The sequence below is a fragment of the Aotus nancymaae genome, unplaced genomic scaffold (assembly GCF_030222135.1).
Source record: "Aotus nancymaae isolate 86718 unplaced genomic scaffold, 86718_ANA_hifiasm-v0.15.2.pri h1tg000059l, whole genome shotgun sequence".
In the NCBI taxonomy this organism is placed as follows: domain Eukaryota; kingdom Metazoa; phylum Chordata; class Mammalia; order Primates; family Aotidae; genus Aotus; species Aotus nancymaae.
In genome coordinates, this window is record NW_026988473.1 from 61,013,948 (window position 1) to 61,038,784 (window position 24,837).

At 52.5% G+C, this 24,837-nt stretch overlaps 1 protein-coding gene across 3 annotated transcripts in view; it reads left to right on the forward strand.

Annotated features, from left to right (window-relative positions):
- MYO7A (myosin VIIA) overlaps positions 1-24,837 on the forward strand; it is an 89,764-nt gene that overhangs the window by 42,630 nt on the left and 22,297 nt on the right. For all 3 annotated transcript variants that reach the window (XM_064365318.1, XM_064365319.1, XM_064365320.1), the window contains 16 exons: positions 1,488-1,625; positions 3,495-3,653; positions 4,101-4,193; positions 6,244-6,338; positions 7,866-7,950; positions 8,532-8,750; positions 9,171-9,278; positions 10,229-10,438; positions 10,765-10,968; positions 11,233-11,409; positions 11,884-11,973; positions 13,383-13,510; positions 17,780-17,906; positions 18,469-18,588; positions 19,206-19,379; positions 20,198-20,425. In XM_064365318.1, the coding sequence (XP_064221388.1) occupies positions 1,488-1,625; positions 3,495-3,653; positions 4,101-4,193; positions 6,244-6,338; positions 7,866-7,950; positions 8,532-8,750; positions 9,171-9,278; positions 10,229-10,438; positions 10,765-10,968; positions 11,233-11,409; positions 11,884-11,973; positions 13,383-13,510; positions 17,780-17,906; positions 18,469-18,588; positions 19,206-19,379; positions 20,198-20,425 (2,355 nt within the window). The remainder of the gene's footprint in view (positions 1-1,487; positions 1,626-3,494; positions 3,654-4,100; positions 4,194-6,243; positions 6,339-7,865; positions 7,951-8,531; positions 8,751-9,170; positions 9,279-10,228; positions 10,439-10,764; positions 10,969-11,232; positions 11,410-11,883; positions 11,974-13,382; positions 13,511-17,779; positions 17,907-18,468; positions 18,589-19,205; positions 19,380-20,197; positions 20,426-24,837) is intronic.

The window sequence follows — 24,837 nt, forward strand, 5'->3', positions numbered from 1 at the left end:
GTATGTGTGCACATGCATGCATATACTCATGTCAGGGCTGGGTACAGCCCAACTTGGACAGCTCCCATCCAGTGACTGGGGTCTCCCAGTGCTGCTGCTCGATCAAGTTCAGGGCAACCCCGGGGGCCACAGATCTGACCATCACCCTGCCGCAGTGCAAATACTCCCCAGCTTCTCTGGGCAAAATCCTAGAATATATTCCAAATAAAATGAAATTGGAAAGCAATGCCGATTTCAGAATAGCAGGCACTGGCTCTTTCTTGGAAGGCCTCATCACAGTCTGGTGGCATATTACCTGAATTTAGTATGGGCATAACACCTTTGTCCCTCGAAATACCTCACACATCTAAATCTGCACCCCTGGTTTTTGATGCTGCAGGATATCAGATGTAATGGTGACATTAAAAATCTTAAACCTTATAATATTAATCAAATGAAGTCAAATCAAATAAAATAAGAAATTCTCAACCAAATGAAAGTGGCCAGGAAGACAATCATCAGATGCTTTGGAACAGAACCTGGTCTCTGTGTCCAGCTCCTATCGGTCCTGCCGCTTGGCTTCCTGTTTGTTTGCAGCTCAGGCCTTCCCCGACCTCATCTCACAGTATTCTCAGAGGGGACCCCAGTAGGGCAGGGAGGCGCAGGGGGCTCGCTGGCTGCCGGGATCACCCAGGTAGCAGCCGCTGGAGCACAGTACCCCTGGGCGCGTTAGTGCCACAGCGAGGGGACAGGGGTTGCGGGGAAGCAGCTTGTGTGCCTTCTTAGGAGGATTAGCCAGGACTGCCCCGCCCCCAGCCTGCTGCTGCCGGCTAAGCCCAGGAGGAGAGAGGTCACGGCAGCTCCCGCCCCTCCTCCTCGGGCTTGCCCACAGGTTCCCAGAAGGCAGCACCACCTTTCCAGGTTGTTTACTGAAACATGCCCTGACCTCTGATCCTTGTCACAGCCTGGTCAGATGGATAGATGGCATCACCTCCACTTAGGAAACTGAGGCTCCACACCATTTAGTGACCTGCCCAAGGGCACACAGCTAGAAAGTGGCGGGCCAGGGCTTGAATCTAGGCTTGTCTAACCCCTGTCTCTAGAGATGACCTCAGGGTCCTGAGGTGACCAAGTCCGATTACTCCTTTATACAGGGAGAGGGGGATGCGACTCAGAGGGGGCGACCCCTTGCTCAGAGTCATCCAGTGCACCAGGGGTGGGGGCAGGCTCCCAACTTCCAGTGCAGAGATCTTCCTGCAGGGTTCACTTCCTGCTGGCCCAGAGGTAGTACCTTTGGAAATCCTGGAAGGCTTCCCAGAGGGGGTGTCTGGGGTCCATGCTCCAGCCCAGACTGTGGGAGAGGCAGTTTGCAGGAAAACTTTGAATGCCGCCCTGTCCCTCAAACCCTGACCCCGCTGCCCTCCCCTCCCGCTTCCTACTGGGCGGCTCCTGGGAGGCTGGATTGGGGCAGGCGTAGCCCCTCCTATCGCTGCCGTCCGTCCCCCCAGGGCGCCGAGACCAGGAAGCGTTCACCCACACTCAGCAGCCAGTTCAAGCGGTCGCTGGAGCTGCTGATGCGCACGCTGGGTGCCTGCCAGCCCTTCTTCGTGCGATGCATCAAGCCTAATGAGTTCAAGAAGCCCATGGTGAGTGGCCCTGGCCTGGGGTTGGCGGGTGGAGTCTGGGGTGATATGGAGGGACTGGGTCAAAAATGGGGTAGGGTGGGAGTAGATGATGTGAGACTTTGTTCCTTTGGGGAATGGGGGGCACCCAGGGAACTTATGAAACAAGGTCCCCTATTTACTGGAATTAGCAGGTGCTTTGGAAAGAGCCTAGACTCTGCGGGGGGTTTGCGGCAGGTTCAGATCCAGGCTCTACCACTTACAAGTGGCGACTGCAGACAAGGCACTTTCTTCTTTTATGCCTCAGTTTCCTCATAGATGGAAATGGGACTGACTGTACCTACCTCCTGAGGCTATTCCATGCAATAATGCTTGCAGATGCCTGCACCCAGCAAGTGCCCAGTGATTGGCAGCTGTGGTTCTTGCTGGAGCTGCTCCTTTGAAAGCCCCCTTCTCCTTTGGCCCAGCTCAACCACACCTCTTCCTGGAAGCCTCCCCCATCCCTCTGGCTGCTTGGGATATCCTCATTCTTGACTTTTCTGAATAACATTTGTTGGGCACTTTCTGTGTGTCCGGCATAGGCTGGATTGTCAGTCCACAGCCTCCTTCAATCTTCTCAAATAGCCTGCAAGAAAGGGGCTTGGTGGTCCAGGTTAGAGATGTGGGACTGGGGCTCAGGGAGGTTATGGTGCTCAGGCTGGGACCACCTCACTGCAAGCCCTCTCCTTCCCCAGCACAGGCTCTGGGAGGGTTGTTTACCCCAGGCCTATAGGGAAGCCCAGGGGAAGCTGGGGCCTCAGGATCTGGGTGGCAGGGAGGGAAGGAAGGCCAGGGAAAGTGGCTCGGAGGGAGAGGAAACAGGCTGCGGAAGCTGACAGCTGCAAGTGCTGTCCCCTCCCGCTGTCCCCTGCCTGGAAAACATTCCCCAGAGTGGATGAGGCCTGTCCCCTTTAGGACTCAGGTCTGCAGGGGCCTGAGGGTCGCAGAGGGCTCCAGTGAGCTCTCCCTCTAATGCAGGGGGTTCAGGGGACTGAGACCAGGGCGGTTGGGCACAGTCTCTCCTGGCTCTGAAGTGGGAATCTTTTCTCAGCCCAGTCCTCAGCATCTGTGGACTGGGCCTTGCAACAGTCTCCTCGAGGTTCTCCTGCCTCCCTGGCCTCCTGTCCTGCCTCCCCCGGCCCCAAACAACATTGTTCTCAAATGCAGACCTGGCCCAGTCTCTCCCAGCTATAAACCTTCCCTGGATTCCATCATCCATGGATGAGGCCCCAACATAGTCCCACAGCCCAGCACCTGTCTTCTACATTTTCTCCCCAGCCCCTACACCACCCAAACCCCAAGGCCCTTCAAAAAATGTGCCTCTTCCTGAAGGCAGCTAGAAAGTTGTCTGAATAACTACAGATCTACAATGGCTGCAACGTGGAAGGTGCTCCCTGGGGCTGTGTGGAGCACCCCTCGCCTGTACAGCCATAACTTGGCCTGGACGAGCCTCTCTAGCTCCCCCAGGGTTTCCAACAAAGTCCTGTGCTTCCAGGCTTCCACACTTTTGCACAGGCTTACCTCCTCCAACCTTGTAATACTACCCCTCCAGTCAGGGTTAGAGGGGTAAAGATGCCTCCTCCATGAAGCCACCCCCACCGCCTTGGGTGTCCCAAGGGGAATTAATCTATGTCTTCTCTGTGCTCCCAAAGCACACAGCTCCACCATGACAGGCCTCACTTTCTGCTATTTTGTGGGTTTGAGCTGCAGATCCATGTGCCGGTCCCGGCTTTGCTCCTCCTGTGCCATGTGGCCTTGGCCTTCTGAGCCTTTGTCTGGGCTGGTCAAGTGCACAGCAGGGCCACCTCCCAGCAGGAGCCTTGGCGCTGACACCCTTGGCTGTGTGTCCGGCAGCTGTTCGACCGACACCTGTGCGTGCGCCAGCTGCGGTACTCGGGGATGATGGAGACCATCCGAATCCGCCGAGCCGGCTACCCCATCCGCTACAGCTTCGTGGAGTTTGTGGAGCGGTACCGTGTGCTGCTGCCGGGTGTGAAGCCAGCCTACAAGCAGGTACAGGGCTGGGTGCACAGAGGACAGGAGGGGAGGGTCCCAGCTCCGGCTGGGCAAAGGCCCCAATTTTCTTATCGGGACCATGGGCGGGGCTTGACATCTGCTCAGCCTCTCAGGTGCAGCGTGGAAGATTGGGGGTCCTTTATTGGAACGAGTCAGTGGGCTTCAGTTGCCATGTCCAGCTGGTGAGGACTTCACACATGGTGGTATAGGGAACAAGACCAGGCCTGCCATGTAGGCCCTGGATGTCAGTTGTGAGAAAGGATTTTGCAATCATACCATCCAGCTGAGCTAAGGAGAAAACAGGCTCAGAGAAGGCAGGAACCAGCTGAGGTCACACTTCAAGTCAGGGGCAGAGCTCGGGAAGAGCCCTGCCTCCCAGCCTCGGGGACACTCTGGTGGCCTTCCCACTGGCCCATTTCCTTGTGTACCCCACCCCCACTCCAGGGAGACCTTCGAGGGACATGCCAGCGCATGGCTGAGGCTGTGCTGGGCACCCACGATGACTGGCAGATCGGCAAAACCAAGATCTTTCTGAAGGTGAGCACAGACGCCTCCCTTGGGCTGCCTAGGGAGGCTGTGAATTCCCCTCATCTGGGGTGGGGTGCTTGGGAGAGGGAGGCAGTGCTTTGAGATCCTTCCTGCCGGGCTGTGGTGTGGCTGGAGGAGCAGATGGTATCTGGCCTCTCCGGTGGGGAAGGGGAAGTTGGTATTTGAGATCATCTTCCACCTGGGAGCGGAGTCAGAGCACTAACCACAGGTTAGAAACCACACGCCAGGGGTGAGCCGTCTCTCAGGCCCGCAGCAGGGAGGGAGGGGTGCTGCTTGCCTTGGGTCCCTTCCTGAGCCTCATTTTCCCATCTGTAAATTGGGGTATGCCTGTGTGAGGTCTCTTGAGTGTATGTTTAGGTTCCTTCCTGTGGTTTCCTGCCTGGCCGGGTCCATCCCGTGCTGGGGTCTGCAACATGCCACCTGTCCATCACTCTATGGGGAGTTCAGCTCCCACTGCTGCCTGGGCAGCTGGGGAGGGATGCAGGAAGCGGGGCTGTGCAGGAATCGTGGAGTTACAGCATTGGAGAGATGGTGGGAGCTGGCAGTGGCAGGGCAGCCACAGCGGGGACAGTACAAGCTCCACACTCTGGGCTTCTCCATTTGCATTTCCGCTGTACTAGATTTCTGGCTGTCCCGGGTGATAGGGCAGGGCTCCTTCCTCTGGTGTGGGGGTGGGGCCTGGGCACTCCAGGACATCTACAGGAGGAACAAGAACCAGCCCTGAACTGGAGGGAGCCTGAGGCCTCTTCTAATTCTTCTCCAGCCAAGGGGCTTCCGACCAAGGCCCTTTCTCTCCTTGCACCTGCATTTCCTCATGGTCAAGATGTGACAAATGTTCCCTGCCTGTGCCTCCCACAGCTGTCAGCCAGAAAGCACATTCTGTGTTCTAGGCCCTGGATGGGGGCTTTTCATCCATGATCTCATTTATTCTTTGAAACAGTCCTGTGAAGAAGGAAGTATTACGCCCATTTCACAGGCTCAGAGAGAAGTGAGTAGTCTGAAGCCAGGCTGCTAGGAAGCAGGGAGCAGGGCTTCCATCCTGGGAGGGGCTGATGCCCAGCCCCTGTGTGGGCAAAGTGGGGAAGGCAGGAATCACGATGGCATCTAGTACCAGGCAACTCAGAGGAGTGCCATCAGCCCCTGACTTACACTGCTAGGCTCTTCCAATATGGCCATGGTTTTGGAAGTCCGAACATGCTCATTCATCCATTCATTCATTCAGAATGCCTTGGCCGAGCATCTCCTCTGTCCAAGCCCTGTGTGTCCATGATTATTTGATGGATGTGGCTCCCTCATGAGACTCTATCCTCCCCAAGGTCAGGGGCCATGTCTCCCTGGTTCATTGTGGCAGCCCCCTCCCCTCCCCAGCACCTAGCACAGTGCTGGCACATGGAGACATTCGATTCTTATGTATTAAATGAACCAATGAAGTTTTGTCCAGGTAGAGTGAGGGTTGGGATCTCAGGGGTGAGAAGAGAGGGCTGGAAAAGTTGAGAGGGCCTGGATCATGGGTGGCCTTTAGTGCCAGGGTGAGGAGCCCAGGCTTGGCCTGGGAAACCATGTGTCACTGTAGGGTCACCATCCAGGTTGTGTTGAGGAGGGTCCCTCTGGCTGCTTCTGAAGGAGGGCCAGAGGGAGAGCCAGGGAGGCCGGGAGACCTTCATTAGGATGCTGCTGCCAAGATTCAGGAGAGGAATGGCAATAGCCTAGCCTAGGTGAGAGACTGATGTGACAGAGATGTCTAGAAGCAGGGGACTTGGGCAGATTGGCAACAGGGAAGAAGCCTTCCAACCCCATCCAGAGAGATTAGGCACCTTCTGCTCCATTTGTACTGCCTGGACCTCTAGGAAACAGCTGCAACCCCATCTGTCTTGGTGGCTGTGGGAGGCTGCCCCAAGAGCCAGAGCTAGCTGGGAGCTCATATGGCCCAACTGAGTTCTAGACCTGGGCTCCCAGTGAAGGAAGGGAGGCCCAGCTGGGACTGAGCAGGTGGTAGAGGAGACCTTGTAGGGCACTGCTCAGGAGCTCTCCCTCCTAGGACCACCATGACATGCTGCTGGAAGTGGAGCGGGACAAAGCCATCACTGACAGAGTCATCCTCCTCCAGAAGGTCATCCGGGGGTTCAAAGACAGGTGCGTGTTCCCAACAAGTCCTCTCTGCCTCAGCCCAAACTCAGGTGTACATGTGGTGCTTGGCTCACCTCTGCTTTGCCCACATGAACAATAGGAAAAGAAAAACATGTTTACCCATAAAACAAGTGCATACATGCATAGCATGCACACATGATCATGGAAACACAGAGGAGCATAGATACACAATTTACATGGACCCATTGTGCCATGTAAGCCAAATAATGCAATATATTCACCTACATACACACATGCACATGAAGATACTTAAGACTCACGTGTGAGCCCATTGTTCATTTCAGATGCTGATGAAATTTTGCAAAGAGGAAATTTGAGATTTTATAAATTATTAATGCAAAATGTGTCTCATATTCTATGTAAGGGATATGTGTACACCTGCAACAATTCACAAATATGCAGGACTGACTCCAAAGTGTGAGTCAAGCTCTGCAAAAATCCCACAACCCACCCCTTTGTAGTTCATATGGTCAGTCTCTCCCTTCTTCCATCCATCCATCCAGCCATCCATTCATCCACCCACCTATTCACCCACCCTCCTATCCACCTACCCACCCATATCCACCCACCCACCCATCCATCCATCCATCGATCCACTCACCCACCCATCCATCCATTTATCCATCCATCCACCCACCCACTCATCCATCCATCCATCCATCCATCCATCCATTCATCCACCAACCTATTCACCCACACACCTATCCATCCATCCATCCATTCACCCACCCATCCATCTGTTCACCCACCCATCCATCCATCCATCCATTCACCCACCCACTCACCCATCCACCAACCCACCCACCCACCCACTCATTCATCCACCCATCCACCCGCCCATCCATCCATCCATCCACCCACCCCCACTACCACAGTTGCTCATTTGCTTATGTGTGTCTCCAAGCATTGGCTTGTTGGCTAACTTGCACACTGACATACTTATCCTTCACTTTTCCTTTATTTATTTCTACATTCAGCAGACCCCCACTGTCTGAGTGTGGTCTCTGTCCTCTGTCAGGCTGAAGATGACTGTTCTCCTGTAGAAGCAGCCTGCTGTGTGCAGGAGGAACAGCACTGAGCTCACGTAGGGTCAGTCAGAAGACAGGGGCTCTAGTGCCAACCTATCAAGTCTCAGTTGCCCCATGTATAAAATGAGGAAGTTAGACTATTTGAAGCTTTTAATCTTTGTATTATTTTAGTTACTTATTTGTTCATACATTTATTCATTCAACAAATACCTTTTGAATGTCTACCTTCATGGGCTTATGTGACAGGCCTGTGAGGCAGGCAGGGCAGGCATTATTCTAACCATTGTACAGATGTGGAAACTGAGGCACAGAGTTTATGTGCCTTGCCCAAGATGCACAGAGGTTATGGGCCTTGCCCAAGGTCACATAGCCAGGAAGTCACAGAGCTGGGACTCAGCGTGCCCTCTGGATCCCAAACCCCCTGTACCCTGGTTGCCTCTGGATACTGCTCTGAGACTCACCTGCACCACTACTGCTGTTTCAGGTCTAACTTCCTGAAGCTGAAGAATGCTGCCACACTGATCCAGAGGCACTGGCGGGGCCACAACTGCAGGAAGAACTACGGGCTGGTGAGCCTCCCCACGGGCTGCGCTTGCCCCAACAGGCCTTTGAACCCAGCCTTGCTGCCATGGCAGCGGGACTGGCCTGCGCCCAGGCAGCACAGCCTGGCCTCGTTGGCCTCCTGCCACTGCCCTGGCCAGTCACTACCATTCCTCCAGCCTGAAGTCTGGATCTGGCTCTCGTGGCTTCTTCCAACTGGCCAGCAATGTTATTGCTCTCCTTCTGGAGTGTTTTTGGGGGTTGGGAGCACTCTGGGATTATTAGAGATCTCAGAGGGGGCTGGGATTGGCTGGGTCACATGGACCTCTGTGCAGCAGCTGGGCTTAGAGTTTGTGGGGGCTGTCTGGGAAGCAGACTGTTGGTTGCAGCTCCTGATCTGGGATTCTCTCAGGGGGACCCCAACTCAGGGAGAGTCAAGGTTGCCTCCTAAAAGTATGTTGCCTGAGAGGAGACAGAACTTTCTAACAATGGGGAGGCCCTAATCTGGGGGTGCTTCTCTGAGAGTGGAGGCCAGTGCTGTGAAAGCTGCAGGCAGGGTCAGCCTGGAATGGGACAGTAGGCTCTGAGCATGGGGTGGCTGTCCTTGCAGATGCGTCTGGGCTTCTTGCGGCTGCAGGCCCTGCACCGCTCTCGGAAGCTGCACCAGCAGTACCGCCTGGCCCGCCAGCGAATCATCCAGTTCCAGGCCCGCTGCCGCGCCTACTTGGTGCGCAAGGCCTTCCGCCACCGCCTCTGGGCTGTGCTCACCGTGCAGGCCTATGCCCGGGGCATGATTGCCCGCAGGCTGCACCAACGCCTCAGGGCCGAGGTGAGGGAGCAAGTCCATAGCACCCACAGCTCTGAGCCCTGGCAGGGAGGTGTCCATGCATCACCCTCAAGTGTTGGCCAGGAAGCGGGGCCTAGGGAGGGGACCTGTGGTTATGCCTGTTCTGAGAAGTGCACAAACCTGGGACCAGACCCTCATTTCCATCCTCCCAGCCAACAGATTCCCAGTCACTCTTGGGAATCTCTGGGAGAACGAGGCAAATCTGACCAGGCTTTAGGTGGTGCCTCCAACCCTCTGGGTGACCTAGAGAATTTCTTGGTTGCCTCACTTGTCCTATCTGCCAAATTATTTGGCAGTCATGCCCAGCTCCAGAACTCAGAGTGGGGTTGGGTGGAGCTGGCGGGAATCCCTGCGACAACAGCAACACACATTTCCGTGCCCCTGGGATGCCCCTTCCCTCAGTACCTGCGGCGCCTCGAGGCTGAGAAAATGCGGCTGGCAGAGGAAGAGAAGCTCCGGAAGGAGATGAGCGCCAAGAAGGCCAAGGAGGAGGCCGAGCGCAAGCATCAGGTGAGCCGAGAGCCTCCAGGCGCCTCAGGTGTCCACTCACCAGCTTGTCCCCTGCCTGAGGCTGACTGCTCATCTGTCACCCGGCGCCTCAGCCTTCCTTCCGCGTCCTTCAGAGTGGCTGCACTAGATCCACTTGACCAACGTTGTCTGAATTCTCGCTGGCCACCTGGTCCTGTGCTGTGCAAAAGGACAGAGGGCTGCAGTGGCTCCAGAGGAAGAGGCCCAGGCCCTCAGCAGCCCCTTTCTAGTTGAGAGACAGCACCCTGATAAAAGCCCCAGCCAGCTAATGGCACAAGGGTGCCATGCTGCCCTATAGAGAGCCGCCAGCCACGATGGCAAGTGCCACACTGCCTGATAGAGAGTCGCCAGCCATGGTAGCAAGTGAACACTTGCGGCGTGGCCTGTCCGAATGACACAGTGCTGTAAGTGTGAAATACACACTAGATTCTCAAGACTTGGTGGGGAAAAATGAATATAAAATATCTCAGTATTATTTTTACAATGTGGATTACATGCTAAGTAATATTTGGGAAATATTGAGTTAAATAAAATATATTACTAAGATTAATCCCACCTATTCCTTTTTGCTTTTTAAAACGTGGCTACAACGTGGGTGGCTCGCATTATATTTCTATTGGGCAGCACTGGTCTAGAGCCTCAAGCCAGTGGCTCTGGGATGTCTGGGTTGGTGTGGTCCCCATGGAGCAGGCTGCCTGGAGAATGTGGCTCCCCAAGAGCCCTGAACGATGGGCAGGATTGCTGTTTGGCTTGTGGAGAGGCCTCTGAGTGGCACAGAGGTGGGGAAATCAGAGGCTCCATTCTCCCCAGTCGGCAGGAGGTCGGGGACTGAGGCTCTGGCTGCTTCAGGGGCTCCCCAGGGAGAGCTTGTTCCCTGAGGCTGTGGCACTGGGGGCTGACCCCCTGTCTTCTGTGTCACCCCAACCACCCAGGAGCGCCTGGCCCAGCTGGCTCGTGAGGACGCCGAGCGGGAGCTGAAGGAGAAGGAGGCCGCTCGGCGGAAGAAGGAGCTCCTGGAGCAGATGGAACGGGCCCGCCACGAGCCTGTCAATCACTCAGACATGGTGGACAAGATGTTTGGCTTCCTGGGGACTTCAGGCGGCCTGCCAGGCCAGGAGGGCCAGGCACCTAGTGGCTTCGAGGTACCAGGCTGGGGACAGGGGCTCCAGAGGCCCCCACATGCCGCTTGTGCTGATCCTCCCTCCTCCTGTGCCTTTGGACTTAAACCCTACCCAGCCCCTCTGAGCAGTGGGGAGCAGGATGACCTGGGCCAGGGCCTGTCCTTCTCCAAGGCCGTTCCCAGGGGTTTTTTTTTTTTTGGAGGTGGGGTCTCACTCTGTCAGTAAGGCTGGAGTGCAGTAGCATGATCACACCTCACTGCAGCTTTGAACTCCTGGGCTCAGGCAATCCTCCCGCCTGAGCTTCCCAAGTAGCTGGGACTTCAGGGCATGCCTCTTGTCTCCTTCAGGACCTGGAGCGAGGGCGGAGGGAGATGGTGGAGGAGGACCTGGATGCAGCCCTGCCCCTGCCTGACGAGGATGAGGAGGACCTCTCTGAGTATAAATTTGCCAAGTTTGCTGCCACCTACTTCCAGGGGACAACCACACACTCCTATACCCGGCGGCCACTCAAACAGCCACTGCTCTACCATGACGATGAGGGGGACCAGCTGGTGAGGCCTGCCTGCCACTAGGTCACTGCTAGACAGGGCCAGGGCTGGGGCTGTGGAGTCTGCTGCTGGTGGTAGCTGTAGGTGCTGAGAGTGGTGGATCCCTGGGGGCCAGGGACCAGGTCTGACTATAGCCTTCACTGTGGTGCCCAGCCTGAGGCCTGACCATGCAGTAGGGGGTCAGCCCTCTCCCCAAACCACCAGTTCATTTTGATGGCTTTAGCAATGTCTTCCGCTCTGGCCCCTGACATGCGCACTCTGCCACAGGCAGCCCTAGCGGTCTGGATCACCATCCTCCGGTTCATGGGGGACCTCCCTGAGCCCAAGTACCACACTGCCATGAGTGACGGCAGTGAGAAGATCCCTGTGATGACCAAGATTTATGAGACCCTGGGCAAGAAGACGTACAAGAGGGAGCTGCAGGCCCTGCAGGGCGAGGGCGAGGTGAGGCCAAGGTGCCCTCCGGCTGATGTCCCTCCCAGGCTGACAGGGAGGGCTGCTGGCATTGCCAGCCTTGGGCTCCTCTGCAGAAAAAGGCTCCTATAATTCATCTTTGCCTCACCAACCCTGCCTCCCACCCTCCTTTGTCTACTTATGGGAACAAATGTGTGAAACTTTTATAAAGTTTCATAACTGACCATAACTGACCATAACTGAGGGGCCTCGTGGCAGAGCAGACAGGGACTTTGCAGTTGGAGCCAGCTCCTGTACTATGTTTTTCTGAGTCTCAGTTTTCCTGACTGCCAGTTGGCTGGTGGGGGTGCAAGGGTAGAGGTGAACGGGCGGTGGGTGCATTGTGGGGGCACCCTGTAAGCTTCATGTGGAGGCGAGATGGTCCCCCACATAGTCCTGCTGTCAGGGGGTCTCGCCAATGCTTTCTGCTCAGCTACTTGACCCTGATCCCTGCTGGTCCTGCAGGCCCAGCTCCCCGAGGGCCAGAAGAAGAGCAGTGTGAGGCACAAGCTGGTGCATTTGACCCTGAAAAAGAAGTCCAAGCTCACAGAGGAGGTGAGGGCAGACTCTGGGGGTCTGGCAGCCCATGGGTGGCTGCCTTAGGTGGCTTAGGCTGGAGCACAGCTGAGCTGGGGGCCCCTGGGAGCAGGAGCAGAAGTGGACACTGTCTATCCTCAGGGGTCTTGGCTGGCCACGGATGGGACAACATGGGTGGGTTGGTGGGTGATCAGGCAGACAGGAGTGCCTGAAGAAGGTGGGATCTCAGGTTGAGGTGGGGAAGGGCTTCCTAGAGGGGCACTGGGAGCAGGAGAGGCCATAAGTCACAGGTGAGAGGGAGCACACTTTCAGCCAGGGCGCCGACCCGAGACACTTAGTCCAAGGATCTTTGAGGCATGGGAGCTTTTCTGTGGGACAAGAGTGCTCACGGAGCATGGACGGCATTAATTGATTTGAATTCATTCTTCAGTCACCTTGCCTTTTCTGGGCCCTGTCCCAGCCCTTGTGTTCTGGGCTTGTCCAGGCTGGTGTGTATGTGGCAGAGGAGGATGCAGGGGAGAGACAGACAGAAACCAAGGCATTCACAGCCCACATGTGCACATGCCAGTTCCTCTGCCTGAAACGCCCCCTTTCTCTGCCTGGGGTCACCTCCACCAGGAAGCCTCCCCAAGCCCTCCACTGCAGAGTCAGGGGCTTCCACTTCACCTCTGCCCTCGTCCTGTCCCCACCCGAGGCACACATCCAGCCTTGCAGGTGCGTGGCCTCAGATTTGAATCTCAGCTCTGCCGCTCAGTATTCAAGGGACCCATGGAAGAAAATGGTCACTCTGTGGGGTCCTGGGAAGATGGTGGAGATGGCAGCTGAGGGTGTTCAGTAAACGTGAGGGCCTTCCATGGTGTTCCCTGTCTGCAGCACCCGCTCCTGCCACTCAACTCTCACTCACTCCATCCTCTGGACAGAGCTCGGGGCTTGTGCTGTGGGCTGTGTGGGATGAGAGAAGCATCGCATAAGAACCGGTGTGAGGCTGGTCACATCAGGGCTAAGGGTGTTGGTGGCAGGGTGATGGTGACCGGTGGTTGGAACCTGAGGTATACTCCAGGTGCCACAGTTATGTGTGTGGGGGCCACCCCAGAGAGATAGGGGTCCTGCTTGCAGTCAGAGGAGCAGGTCCGTGTGCTGGCTGAGAGGACCTCCCTGGGGTTCAGGGTATTGAGGACACGGCAGAGGAGCTCTGTCCCCAGAAGCAGGTGGCACTGGGCCAGTGTGCCCCAGCTTTGTGGGCCAGTTATTGGCCCAGCATCTGCTGTGCACGTGGTGGGGGTAATGACAGTGGTGGGGAGCCCGGTTCTTCTGCTCAGTCCTTAGATTCTGCTTTCTGGGGAGCAGGCAGCCCCAGGTGCTGGTGCCCTGGCTGGCAGAGGCAATGCCCCTAACTTCACCTGCCCTGTCCTCTCCCTTTGGCCCAGGTGACCAAGAGACTGCATGACGGGGAGTCCACAGTGCAGGGCAACAGCATGCTGGAGGACCGGCCCACCTCCAACCTGGAGAAGCTGCACTTCATCATCGGCAACGGCATCCTGCGGCCAGCGCTCCGGTCAGTGCTGGGATGCAAAAAAGTTGTTCCTATTTCCTGGAGGGTCTTCCCTTGAAGTTGATGGCTGCTGACTGATCACAGTGGTGGTTGCTGAAGGTTGGGATGGCTGTGGCAGTTCCTTAATAAGACAGAGGTGAAATTTGCTGCATACATGGACTCCTCCTTCCACACAAAATTTCTCTGTAGCATGCAATGCTGTTTGACAGCATTTTACCCACAGTAGAACTTCTTTCAAAATTGGAGTCAATCCTCTCAAACCCTGCTGCTGCTTTATCAATTAAGTTGATAAAATATTCTAAATCCTCTGTTGTCATTTCAGCAATGTTCACAGCATCTTCGCCAGTAGATTCCATTTCAAGAAACCACTTTCTTTGCTCATCCATAAGAGGCAACTCCTCATCCACTGAAGTTTGATCATGGCATGGCAGCAACGCAGTCACGTCTTCAGACCCCACTTCTCATTCTGGTTCTCTTGCTATTTATTTCCACTACATCTGCAATTACTTCCTCTTGACGTCTTGAACCCCTTAGTCATTCATGAAGGTTGGAATCCCCTTCTTGTAAACTCCTATTAATGTTAATAATTTGACCTCCTTCCATGAATCATGAATGTTCTGAACGGCATCTAGAATAGTGAATACTTTCCAGAAGGTTTTCAGTTGATTTTACCCAGATCCACCAGAGGAATCACTATCCATGGCAGCTATAGTCTTACAAAATGTCTTCTTTTTTTTTTTGAGATGGAGTCTTGCTCTTGTAGCCCAGGTTGGAGTGCAATGCCACAATCTCAGCTCACTGCAACCTCCACCTCCTCGGTTCAAGCGATTCTCCTGCCTCAGCCTCCTGAGTAGCTAGAATTATAGGCGCCTGCTGCCACACCCAGCTAATTTTTGTATTTTTTTTAGTAGAGACGGGGTTTTGCTATGTTGGTCAGGCTGGTCTTGAACTCCTGACCTCATGATCCGCCCACCTTGGCCTTCCAAAGTGCTGGGATTACAGGTGTGAGCCACCGCCCCCAGCCTAAATGTATTTCTTAAATAAGACTTGAAAGCCAAAATTACTCCTTGATCTATAGGCTACAGAATGGATGTTGCATTCGCAGCCATGAAAACAACATTACTCTCCTTGTACATCATTCCTAAGCGCCCTAGAATGAAGGATGTTTGGAATGGTCAAATGAGCATTGGCTTCAATTTGAAGTCAGCAGCTGCATTAGCTCCTGACAGGAGAGGCAGCCTGGCCTTTGAAGACTTGATGCCAGGCTTTGACTTCTCTCTAGCTATGAAAGTCCAGATGACATCTTCTTCCAATAGAAGGCTGTTTCATCTACATGGAAAATCTGTTGTTGAATGTAACCCAGCTTCATCAATGGTACTAGCTAGACCTTCTGGAAAACTTGTTGCAGCTTCTCTATCAGCACTTGTTGCTTTACCTTCCACTTTTATATTTTGGAGACAGCTTCTTGCCTTAAACCTCATGAAGCAACCTCTGTGAGCTTCCAACTTATCTTCTCCAACTTCTTCATCTCTCTCAGCCGCCATAGAGTTGAAGAGAGTTAGAGCCTTCCTCTAGATTAGGCTTTGGCTTAAGGGAATGTCGTGGCTGGTTTGATCTATTCAGACCCCTAAAATTTTCTCCATATCAGCAAATAAGGCTGTTTCACTTTCTTATCATGTGTGTGTTCACTGGAGTAGCATTTTTGATGTCTTTCAGGAACTATTCCTTTGCATTCACAACTTGGTTAACTGCTTGGCACAAGAGGCCCAGGTTTTGGTCTGTTTCGGCTTTCAACATGCTTTCCTCTCTAATCATTTCTAGCTTTTGATTTAAAGTGAAAAATGTGTGATGCTGCCTTTCACTTGAACACCCAGAGGCCATTGTAGGGTTATCAGTTGTTCTAATTTCAATATGATTGTGTCTCGGGGTATTAGGAGGCCTGAGGAGAGGGAGAGAGGTGGGGGAATGGCTGGTCGGTAGAGCAGTCAGAACACACTTAACATTTATCAGTTGGGTCTGCCATCTTCTATGGGCATGGTTCATGGTGCACAAAACAATTACAATAGGAACATTAAAGACTGCAGATCACAGATCACCGCAGCAAATCTGATTATCATGAAAAAGTTTGAAATATTTCTAGAATTGCCAAAATGTGACAGAAAGCGAAGTGAGCACATGCTGTTGGAGAAATGGGGCTGGTGGGCTTGCTCCATGCAGGGTCGCCATAAACCAATTTGTAAAAATGCAACATCCGTGAAGTGTAATAAAGTGAAGTACAAGAAAAAGAGGTGTGCCTGCAGTAGTGACCTTATACATAGGCTTGTGGGAAGATAAAGCTAAGAAACGTGCATAGCACAAGACCTGGAGCATAGTAAGTGCCCTGTGGATGGTAGCTTTGATTATCATCCAACATGCATTTCCTGCTTTAACCCCCTGCCGCCAGCTCACCTCCAGTCACCCACCCCGGGCCCATGGTCAGGGTTACTGTGGGCTGCATGCCTGGGAATCCTGCAAGTGCTTCCTTCCCCCCAGGCCCAGGAGAGGCCTTTACCCAGGTCCCTGGGGTTTTAGGGAGTTGAAGGGAAGACCAGGAGTCACCAGGAGCCACCAAAAAATCAACTCAGCTGGTGAGAGGAGGGCTAGGACGTTTCTGAGAACAGTCTCTGCACAGGACAGGTCAGTCAGGAGAGCTGATGCTATGTGTGTGTTCTGGTTGGGAGGACAGCAGGATGGGGTGGGGATTGAGCCCTACCACTTTCTTGATGGGGAAACTGAGGTCCAGAGTAGGGAAGAGACTTGCCCAGGGGTCACTTGACCTCCTGCCTCTTGCCAGGCCCCCCTTTTATTGCTCCCCAAGGCCAATCACTACTTCACCAGAGGTGGCCACACCACCAACAGGAGGAAAAGGCAGCTGCGGCAGGCATGTCTCAGGGGCAAGAATTTGCCTCCAAATTATCTCACCATCATAGCTAAAGCTGACACTTCTAGAAAACACGGTGCCAGGAGCCCTGAACCAAGAGTCCAAAGGCTGGGGTGTCAACTCTTTGAAGGGCCTTGCATGGCTAATCCCTCCCTGCTCTCGGCCTCGGTCTCCCCATCTGTAAAGTGAATGGGGACTCCCAGCTGCAGGTGATAACATTTCACTAGTCTGTGGCAAGGTGGGAAAAGGAGGGATGTTTCTAAAGCTAAGCTTGTTTTCTTTAAAGGACTGCTCTGAGATTTTGCCCTTCCTACTTTTGGAATATTTAAAATTACCTTTGTTTATGAAATAATTGGGATCTAGATAGTGGGCAGGTTGTGGGTGTTATAAATGTTCTCATTTATCATGATACAAAATGGGTAACTTCCGAATTTACTCTGAAATCGTAAACTCAAAACTGGTGAGCCACTGAATTAGGTAATCCCAGCCCTGTCCTTTGAGAGAGAAGAGCAGCAGTGAGTGCCCCCTGGTGGTTACTGCATCATCATGGCTCCTGCCCTTGTCCTGGAACAGGCAGCTGCAGTCTTAGAGTACCCAGTTTGCAGAAGAGAAGAACCGTTCCCAAGAACAAGGACAGCAGTAGTTGCAGCTGGCATTTATGAAGGGCTCACTGCGCCTGGCACTGTGCTAGGTGCGTCATAAGCCTTGGCTCATTCATCTTCACAGCAGTCTTGTTAGGATTCCTTTAAAATGAACACCAAAAATTACCTTATTTTCATCCCATTACAAAAGTCATACATTCAAACAGTACAGAAATATGCCTTAAATGTTCAAACATCACAGAAACATACCATAGACAAAGTTTCTACTCATTCTATCCCCCATTGACACCCCAGGATGCTTTTCCTGTTTCTGCTCTGTCCGCTGCCATGGGTAGAAGTTGCACCTGCTGCCACAACTATGGGCTGGTATCAGAGAGGCGAACTCACCTGCTTGGGCCACCACTGGTCAGGAAGGAGGCGAGGCAGGGACTGTGCTTCTCATCAGCATGGTCACCAGTAGTTGTGGCCACTGAGTCCAGAGCAGGATACTCACCACCCTAGATGGTGGGACCCTGGCTGTGGGATCTGGATTGGAGTTGGAGATGGGCTTTATGCCTAATGATCCTGTCTCCAAAGTCAGACCCCAGCTTGGGCTCAGCACTGCCACCCAGTGTCACTCTGCCTCCTCCTGGGTGGCCTTGGCAAATTGGAGAGGACAGCTATGTGGTGTCCCACTGGCTGCTGGGAGGAGGTGGGGACTGGGGCTGTTCTCTGGGTGATTCCCTCTCCCTTGCCCCACTGCCTGTCCAGGGACGAGATCTACTGCCAGATCAGCAAGCAGCTGACACACAACCCCTCCAAGAGCAGCTATGCTCGGGGCTGGATCCTGGTGTCTCTCTGTGTCGGCTGTTTCGCCCCCTCCGAGAAGTTTGTCAAGGTAGGAAAGTGCTTGGCCTCCTAGAGTGGGAAGGGGAGCCAGGCCCTGTCCCAGCACTATGGGGAGAGCAAGAGCCAGGGGCTCCAAAGGGCCTGGTCACAAGGCCCACCTGGCCACCCCACCCCATGGGCCCCATCTTCCTAGCACCCCCTCCTCGGGGGAAGCCACTGTTTTGCCCCACACTCCCCTCAGCCCCATTCTACTTAGGAGGACGCTGAGTCTGACAGGAGCATGTCCTGGGCCCTCTGCATCCTTGTCTTGGGGCAGACCCTGAGCGCTGGGGTCAGAGTGGAGCAGGTCATGGCAGAACTAACCCGACTGGCTGGTGCTGTAAAGGGGTATGGGGAGGAGCCACTAGGCTGAGCTAGGGGGAGGCTGGGGAGGCTGCAGATGTGGCTGGAAATAGGCAGTGGAGGTGTGAGGGTAGGGAAGCCACCAAAAGCAGCCTGGCCTGGAGGAGCAGCCTCCCAGTGGTGGGGAGCGCCTGGAGGCTGCCCTCACAAAACACATGGCGAGCCCTGGGGCCATGGTGGGGCTGCTTCAGCGGGTGCTCTGGCTGCAGTACCTGCGGAACTTCATCCATGGGGGCCCTCCTGGCTACGCCCCATACTGTGAGGAGCGCCTGAGGAGGACCTTTGTTAATGGAACACGGACACAGCCGCCCAGCTGGCTGGAGCTGCAGGTTCGTGCGTGTGTGTGCATGTGCTTGTGTGTGTGTGCATGAGTGTGTGCTTGTGTGTGTGTGTGTGCTTTTGTGTGTGTATGTGTGTGCATGCGTGCATGTGCATGAGTGCATGTGTGCTTGTGTGTGTGTCCAGTGCACTTGGGTGCCCCAGAAACATTCCCTGCTTCGGGCCTCTGTGATTCCTCAAGCACCCACTCTCAAGTTCTGGAACCCCAGGCCCATGGGAGCAGAAAAGCTCCCAAAGGATAAGGGACTTCATTTGCTGGGCTTATGGTCAAGGCAACTTGGGCAAGGGAGAGTCCCTCTGTGTCTCAATGGCTTTACCTGCCACATGGTAAAGGTTATATGAAGTGAAGCAAAGGCCCCTGGCCCGTGGCAGTCCTGACCTCTCAACCCTAGGCCCTGGCTCAGGGATTCTAAAGGTCCCATTGGGGTGGGGTGCACAGAAGGGCTCCCTAGATACCTGTCACAGGGACAGGCAGTGTCCCAGTGAGGTGTTAGGGCCTGGGGCTCCGGGGAAGCTCCAACCCCACAGAAAGCAAACAGTCAGAGTCCAGAGGGGCAAGCGGATCTGAAGGGAAGGGACCCCACAAACCCTTTTGGGGCACTTCCAGGCCACCAAGTCCAAGAAACCAATCATGTTGCCCGTGACATTCATGGACGGGACCACCAAGACCCTGCTGACTGACTCAGCGACCACCGCCAAGGAGCTCTGCAACGCACTGGCCGACAAGATCTCTCTCAAGGACCGCTTCGGGTTCTCCCTCTACATTGCCCTGTTTGACAAGGTAAGGCCTCCCGTAAGCGCCTCCTCCCAGCCCCACTCCGGGCCGCCCAGTGCTGCCACCTACTGGCCGGGGCTACTCACCCTAGAGCACCTCGACTTCCCCCTGAGCCCGCGCTAACCGGCTCTGCCCGACTCCTTAGAACCGCCCAGAACTCCTCAGCACCAGAGGGAAAACCCAGCAGCAGGATGCCCTCAGTCCTGCGTGCCCAGGGCCAGTGATCCTCTCCTGGAGCTGAAGGAAGGGTATGGCACAGGCTGATGGGAGGCCTGCGCAGCCCTCGTGTGCAAATGGGAATGGAATTCCCTGTCCGGTTGCTATGGCGTCTGATGGAGAAACTCCTCAGCAAACGGGAGTTCCTTCACACTTGCCCTCAAGCAGCAGGAACAAGGGCAACCCGCAGACTCACCTCGGAGGCGGGAGCCGCCTCGGCGGAGCGGGACGTGGGGCTTGGATGATTTTGCCTCCACCCCCGGCAACACCGTGCGCAGCAGAGGGCCCCCCGCCCGCACGCCCGCAGTTTGCCTGGATTTTTCTCATCGATGCGCCTGTGTTTCCAGGGACTCTCTGTCCAGTTTCCCAAAAGGCTTCCACTAGAAAATGGGAATTTCCACGTCACGGTGCCCAGAACTGAGGCTAGGAAGGCAATGGTGGGCTCAGAGCCCAGGGCTGGGATCTGGTCTGCCTCCTGTGGGCCCTGGACGCGTCCCTGCCCCTCGCTGGGCCTCGGTTTTCTGTCCGAACTGACCGTTGGCACCGTCGAGGCTCCTCGTAGCCCTTCCCTGACTTCGTGCCTGCTCACCTCCCCGCTGTGCCCGCAGGTGTCCTCCCTGGGCAGTGGCAGCGACCACGTCATGGACGCCATCTCCCAGTGCGAGCAGTACGCCAAGGAGCAGGGCGCCCAGGAGCGCAACGCCCCCTGGAGGCTCTTCTTCCGCAAAGAGGTCTTCACGCCCTGGCACAGCCCCTTCGAGGACAACGTGGCCACCAACCTCATCTACCAGCAGGTGGTGCGAGGAGTGAAGTTTGGGGAGTACAGGTGTGAGAAGGTGAGTGGGAGCGGATCTTCCGCCAGGCGGGCTTGACTCACAGCCGTCTGTTTTCCACGTTTGGGCCGAGTGCTCCTCTGTGAGCCATCATTAGCTCAGGCTGAGGTGAGCCTGACCGCGGTCAGGCACTCTCCAGGTTCCTGAATATACACGGCCTACCTCAGGGGGGTCGTCAGGAGAGGCGAGATGGTGGGAGCAAGGCTTCTGAGGAGTGTCCTGAATTCCGCTAGTGGAGGAGGCCCCCACACTGCTGTAGTGATTGTGCTGCTACAGAGGACGTGCCTCAGGACCTGCTGCACTGTTCTGAGTCTAGTAAGCGCTGCTCTAAATGAGAAAGATAGCCATTCCTTGAGATCAGAACTTGCAAATGTGTATTCTTTTTTCTCCTTCTGTGGACGGGAGTTACGCGGTTGTTTTGTTTTTGATAATGGTAATGGTTGCTATGGTTCTGTTGGTGATTGTGATGGATGGATGAGAAAGGAGGTGATGGAAATCAAGAGGATGGTTGGTGGTGGTAACATTGGTAGAGGTAGTGATGGTGTTGTTGGTGCTGATGGTGATGGTGGAGGTAGTGATGGTCTTGTTGGAAGTGGTGATGGTAGAGGTAGTGACGGTGTTGTTGGTGCTGATGGTGATGGTGGAGGTAGTGATGGTCTTGTTGGTAGTGGTGATGGTGGAGGCAGTGATGATGGTGGTGATAGTGCTGTTGGTAGTGATGATGGGGGTTACGGTGGAGGCAGTGATGATGTTGGTGATAGTGTTGTTGGTAGTGATGGTGGTGGGCTGAGGTAGTGATGGTCTTGTTAGTGGTGATGGTGGAGGCAGTGATGATGGTGGTGATAGTGATGATGTTGATGGTGTGCTGAGGTAGTAACAGTGTCGTTAGTGATGATGGTGATGGTGGAGGTAGTGGTGGTAGTTTTGTAGGTTTTTTTTTTAATGTTTATTAAGATATGAGTTATTGTTAAAATGCTTTCCATATTCGCCACATTCATAGCGTTTCTCTCCAGTATGATTTATTTTATGGTGATTAAGTTCCCAGTTACGGTGAAAGGTCTTTCCACATTCATTACATGTAAAGGTTCTCTCTATAGAATGAGTTTTCTGACGTTTAGTCAAGTTTGGCCGACATTTAAAGGTTTTTTTACAAGTCATATATTGGTAAGGTCTCTCTCTCTCCTGTGTGAATTCTTCGATGTTGTGTTAGATCTGACATCCTGGCAAAGGTCTTTTTACAATTACTACAAATAAAAGATTTCCTTCTAATATGGATTTGTTGGTGGCGAGCAAGATCCTTGCGCCGGGCAAAGGCTTTTTTTACATTCATTACATGAAAAGGGCTTCTCATTCTTTTTTTTTTTTTTTTTTTTTCTTTTAAGAGAAAGAGAGAGAGAGAATAGGAAGGAGAAAAAAGGAAGAGAAAGAGAGAGAGAGAATGGGGAGGAGGGAGAAGGAAAAGAAAGAGGGAGAGAGAATGGGAGTATTGCTTTCTTGCCCAGGCTAGAATGCAATTTAGTAATGGGTATTGAAAACCTCTTTTATACTGATAATTATACTTAATGATGTAGTCAGGAAGGAATAAGGGAAGAAGATAACAAACAAACAGCCAACCAATATTTAATTTAAACCTATGAAATGCTATGCGATTACTGAGGAGTGATTTACTTCCAATTATATAGTCACCTTTGGAATAGGTGTGAGGTGGTAATGTATGTTTTGTGTATTTGAAGTGGAGAGTTCTATAAATGTTTATTAAGTTTACTTGTTCCAAGTCTGAGTTCAAGTCCTAAATGTCCTTGTTAATTTTCTATCTCGTTTATCTATAGAATCGTTAGCTCTTCTTGTTGCATTGATCCTTTTGCCATTATGTAATGTCATTCCTCGCCTCTTTTGATCTTTGTTGCTTTAAAGTCTACTTTATCAGAGGCGAGAATTGCATCTCTTGCTTTTTGTTTATTAGTTTATTTTTACTCTCTGTTCAATTGGTAAATCTTCCTCCTTCTCTCTGAGTCTTTGTGTATTGTTGCATGTAAGATGGGCCCGGATGCAGCATACCGATGGGTTTTGGCTTTTTATCCAATTAAAATATATATAAGTTTAATACCAGCATTTGATGCTAGCTGGCTGTTTTGCCCATTAGTTGATGTGAATTTTTTATTGTGTTAAAGTTCTTTGCTTTTTGATATATTTTTGGAAAGGCTGATATTGGTTGTTCCTTTATATGTATAGTGCTTCTTTCAGAAGCTCTTGTAAAGCAGGCCTGGTGGTGGTGAACTCTCTAAGTACTTGTTTGTTCGCAAAAGATTTAATTTTTCCTTTGCACATAAAGTTTAGTTTGGCTGGATAGGAAATTCTGGGTTGAAAGTTCTTTTCTTTAAGGATGTTAAATATTGGTCCCCACTCTTTTCTGGCTTGTAGGGTTTCTGCTGAGAGATCTGCTGTAAGTCTGATAGGTTTCCCTTTATGGGTAACCTGACCTTTCTCTCTGGCTGCCCTTAGTATTTTCTCCTTCATTTCAACCCTAATAAATCTGGCGATTATGTGCCTTGGGGTTGGTCTTCTTGAAGAATATCTTTGTGGTGTTCTCTGTATTACCTGGAGTTGAATATTACCCTGCCTTGCCAGGTTGGGAAAATTTTCCTGAATGATATCCTGAAGAGTATTTTCCAACTTGGATTCATTCTCTTCATCACATTCAGGTACACCTATCAAACGTAAATTAGGTCTTTTCACATAGTCCCATATTTCCTGGAGACTTTGCTCATTCCTTTTCATCCTTTTTTCTGCATTCTTGTCTTCTCGTTTCATTTCACTGAGCTGGTCCTCGACTTCTGATATCCTTCCTTCTGCTTGATCAATTCGACTGTTTAAACTTGTGCATGCTTCGCGAAGTTCTCGTGTTGTGTTTTTCAGCTCCATCAATTCACTTATATTCTTCTCTAAATTGTCCATTCTCGTTAACAGTTCGTCAAACCTTTTTTCAAGGTTCTTAGTTTCTTTGCATTGGGTTAGAACAAGTTCTTTTAATTCACAGAAGTTTCTTATCACCCACGTTTTGAAACCTGCTTCTGTTATTGGAACGCACGTGTAATCTATTAAGCCTTGTTCCGTTACTGATGAGGAATTGCAATCCCCTGTAGAGGGAGAGGCATTCTGATTTTGAGTATTCTCTACCTTTTTACGCTGGTTTCTTCCCTTCATTATATATTTGTCCATCTGTCGTCTTTATAATTACCGACTTTCTAACTGGGTCTCTGACGTCCAACTTGTTGATTCCCAGCGCCGAAATCTGAGCAATCCACTGAGCCGGCCAAAACAGCGGTGTTAAGATTGATGGTGCTTTTCTGCCCGGGAATCTCCGGACTCTGCACCAAGAACTGGCGTGCTAAGGCACCAGCAAAACCGCCACGCCGGCCACAAGAGTCGCCCTGGCGACCCGTGGAGCTCCTCCACTGGGAATCTCGTGGTCCGTGAGCAACTAATATTCGTCTGAAAGTGTGGCGTCCTCTCGTTCTTTGCGCTTTCACTGGGAGGTACGTGCCCGAGCTGCTAATCATCAGCCATCTTGGATCTCTCTCCCAGGGCTTCTCTCCAATATGAGTTTTCTAATGTTTATTAAGATTTGAGATGCTTTTAAAAGATTTCTCACAAACATCACATTTGTGGGATTTCTCTCCTCTATGAGTTCTTTGATGTAGAATAAATTTGGAGTATGGATTGAATTCCTTTTTGCAATAATTACATGTGTAATATTTCTTTCTAGTATGAATTAATAGATGTTGAGTTTTTTCTGAGAAATAGCAAAAGGTTTTTCCACAAAAGTTAAGGAAAAGGGCTTCCTTTGAGTAAGAGTTTTTTGATGCTGAGTCAGGTTTAGTCTCTGGCCAACATGAAACCTCTGATGTATAGCGAGGGATGAGAGAAACTTGAAGGCCTTTTGATGTTCATCACATTTGTTTGGCTTCAGTCCACTGTGCATGCTCTGATGTTGAATACCTTTGAAAGTCTGTTACAAGTTTTGCCACATTGGTTACTTTAAAAGTGTTTATATAGCGTACAAATTCTCTGGAGCATTGTAAATGATAAGTGATGCCTAAAGTCCTTTGTATTTTCACCATATCTGTGGACTTCCCCTACCTGATGGATTTTCTGATGTCCATTAAGTTGTTAGATATGCCCAAAAGCCATGCCACAGTCATCACATTCATAATGCTGGACAGAAGTACCACGTTTTCGGTATTCTCCATGGTGAAAGCTTTGTGTGAAGCCATCCCCAGATTCCTTGAGGGCACAAAATGTTGCCAATGCTGGTTGACATGCTGGGCAGGGAACACCTGTCACCTCTCTCTCCATCATCCTGCGCTGCTTCCCTTGCTTCAAAGAGGACAAGCAAGGAGGAAGGACCCTGAAGA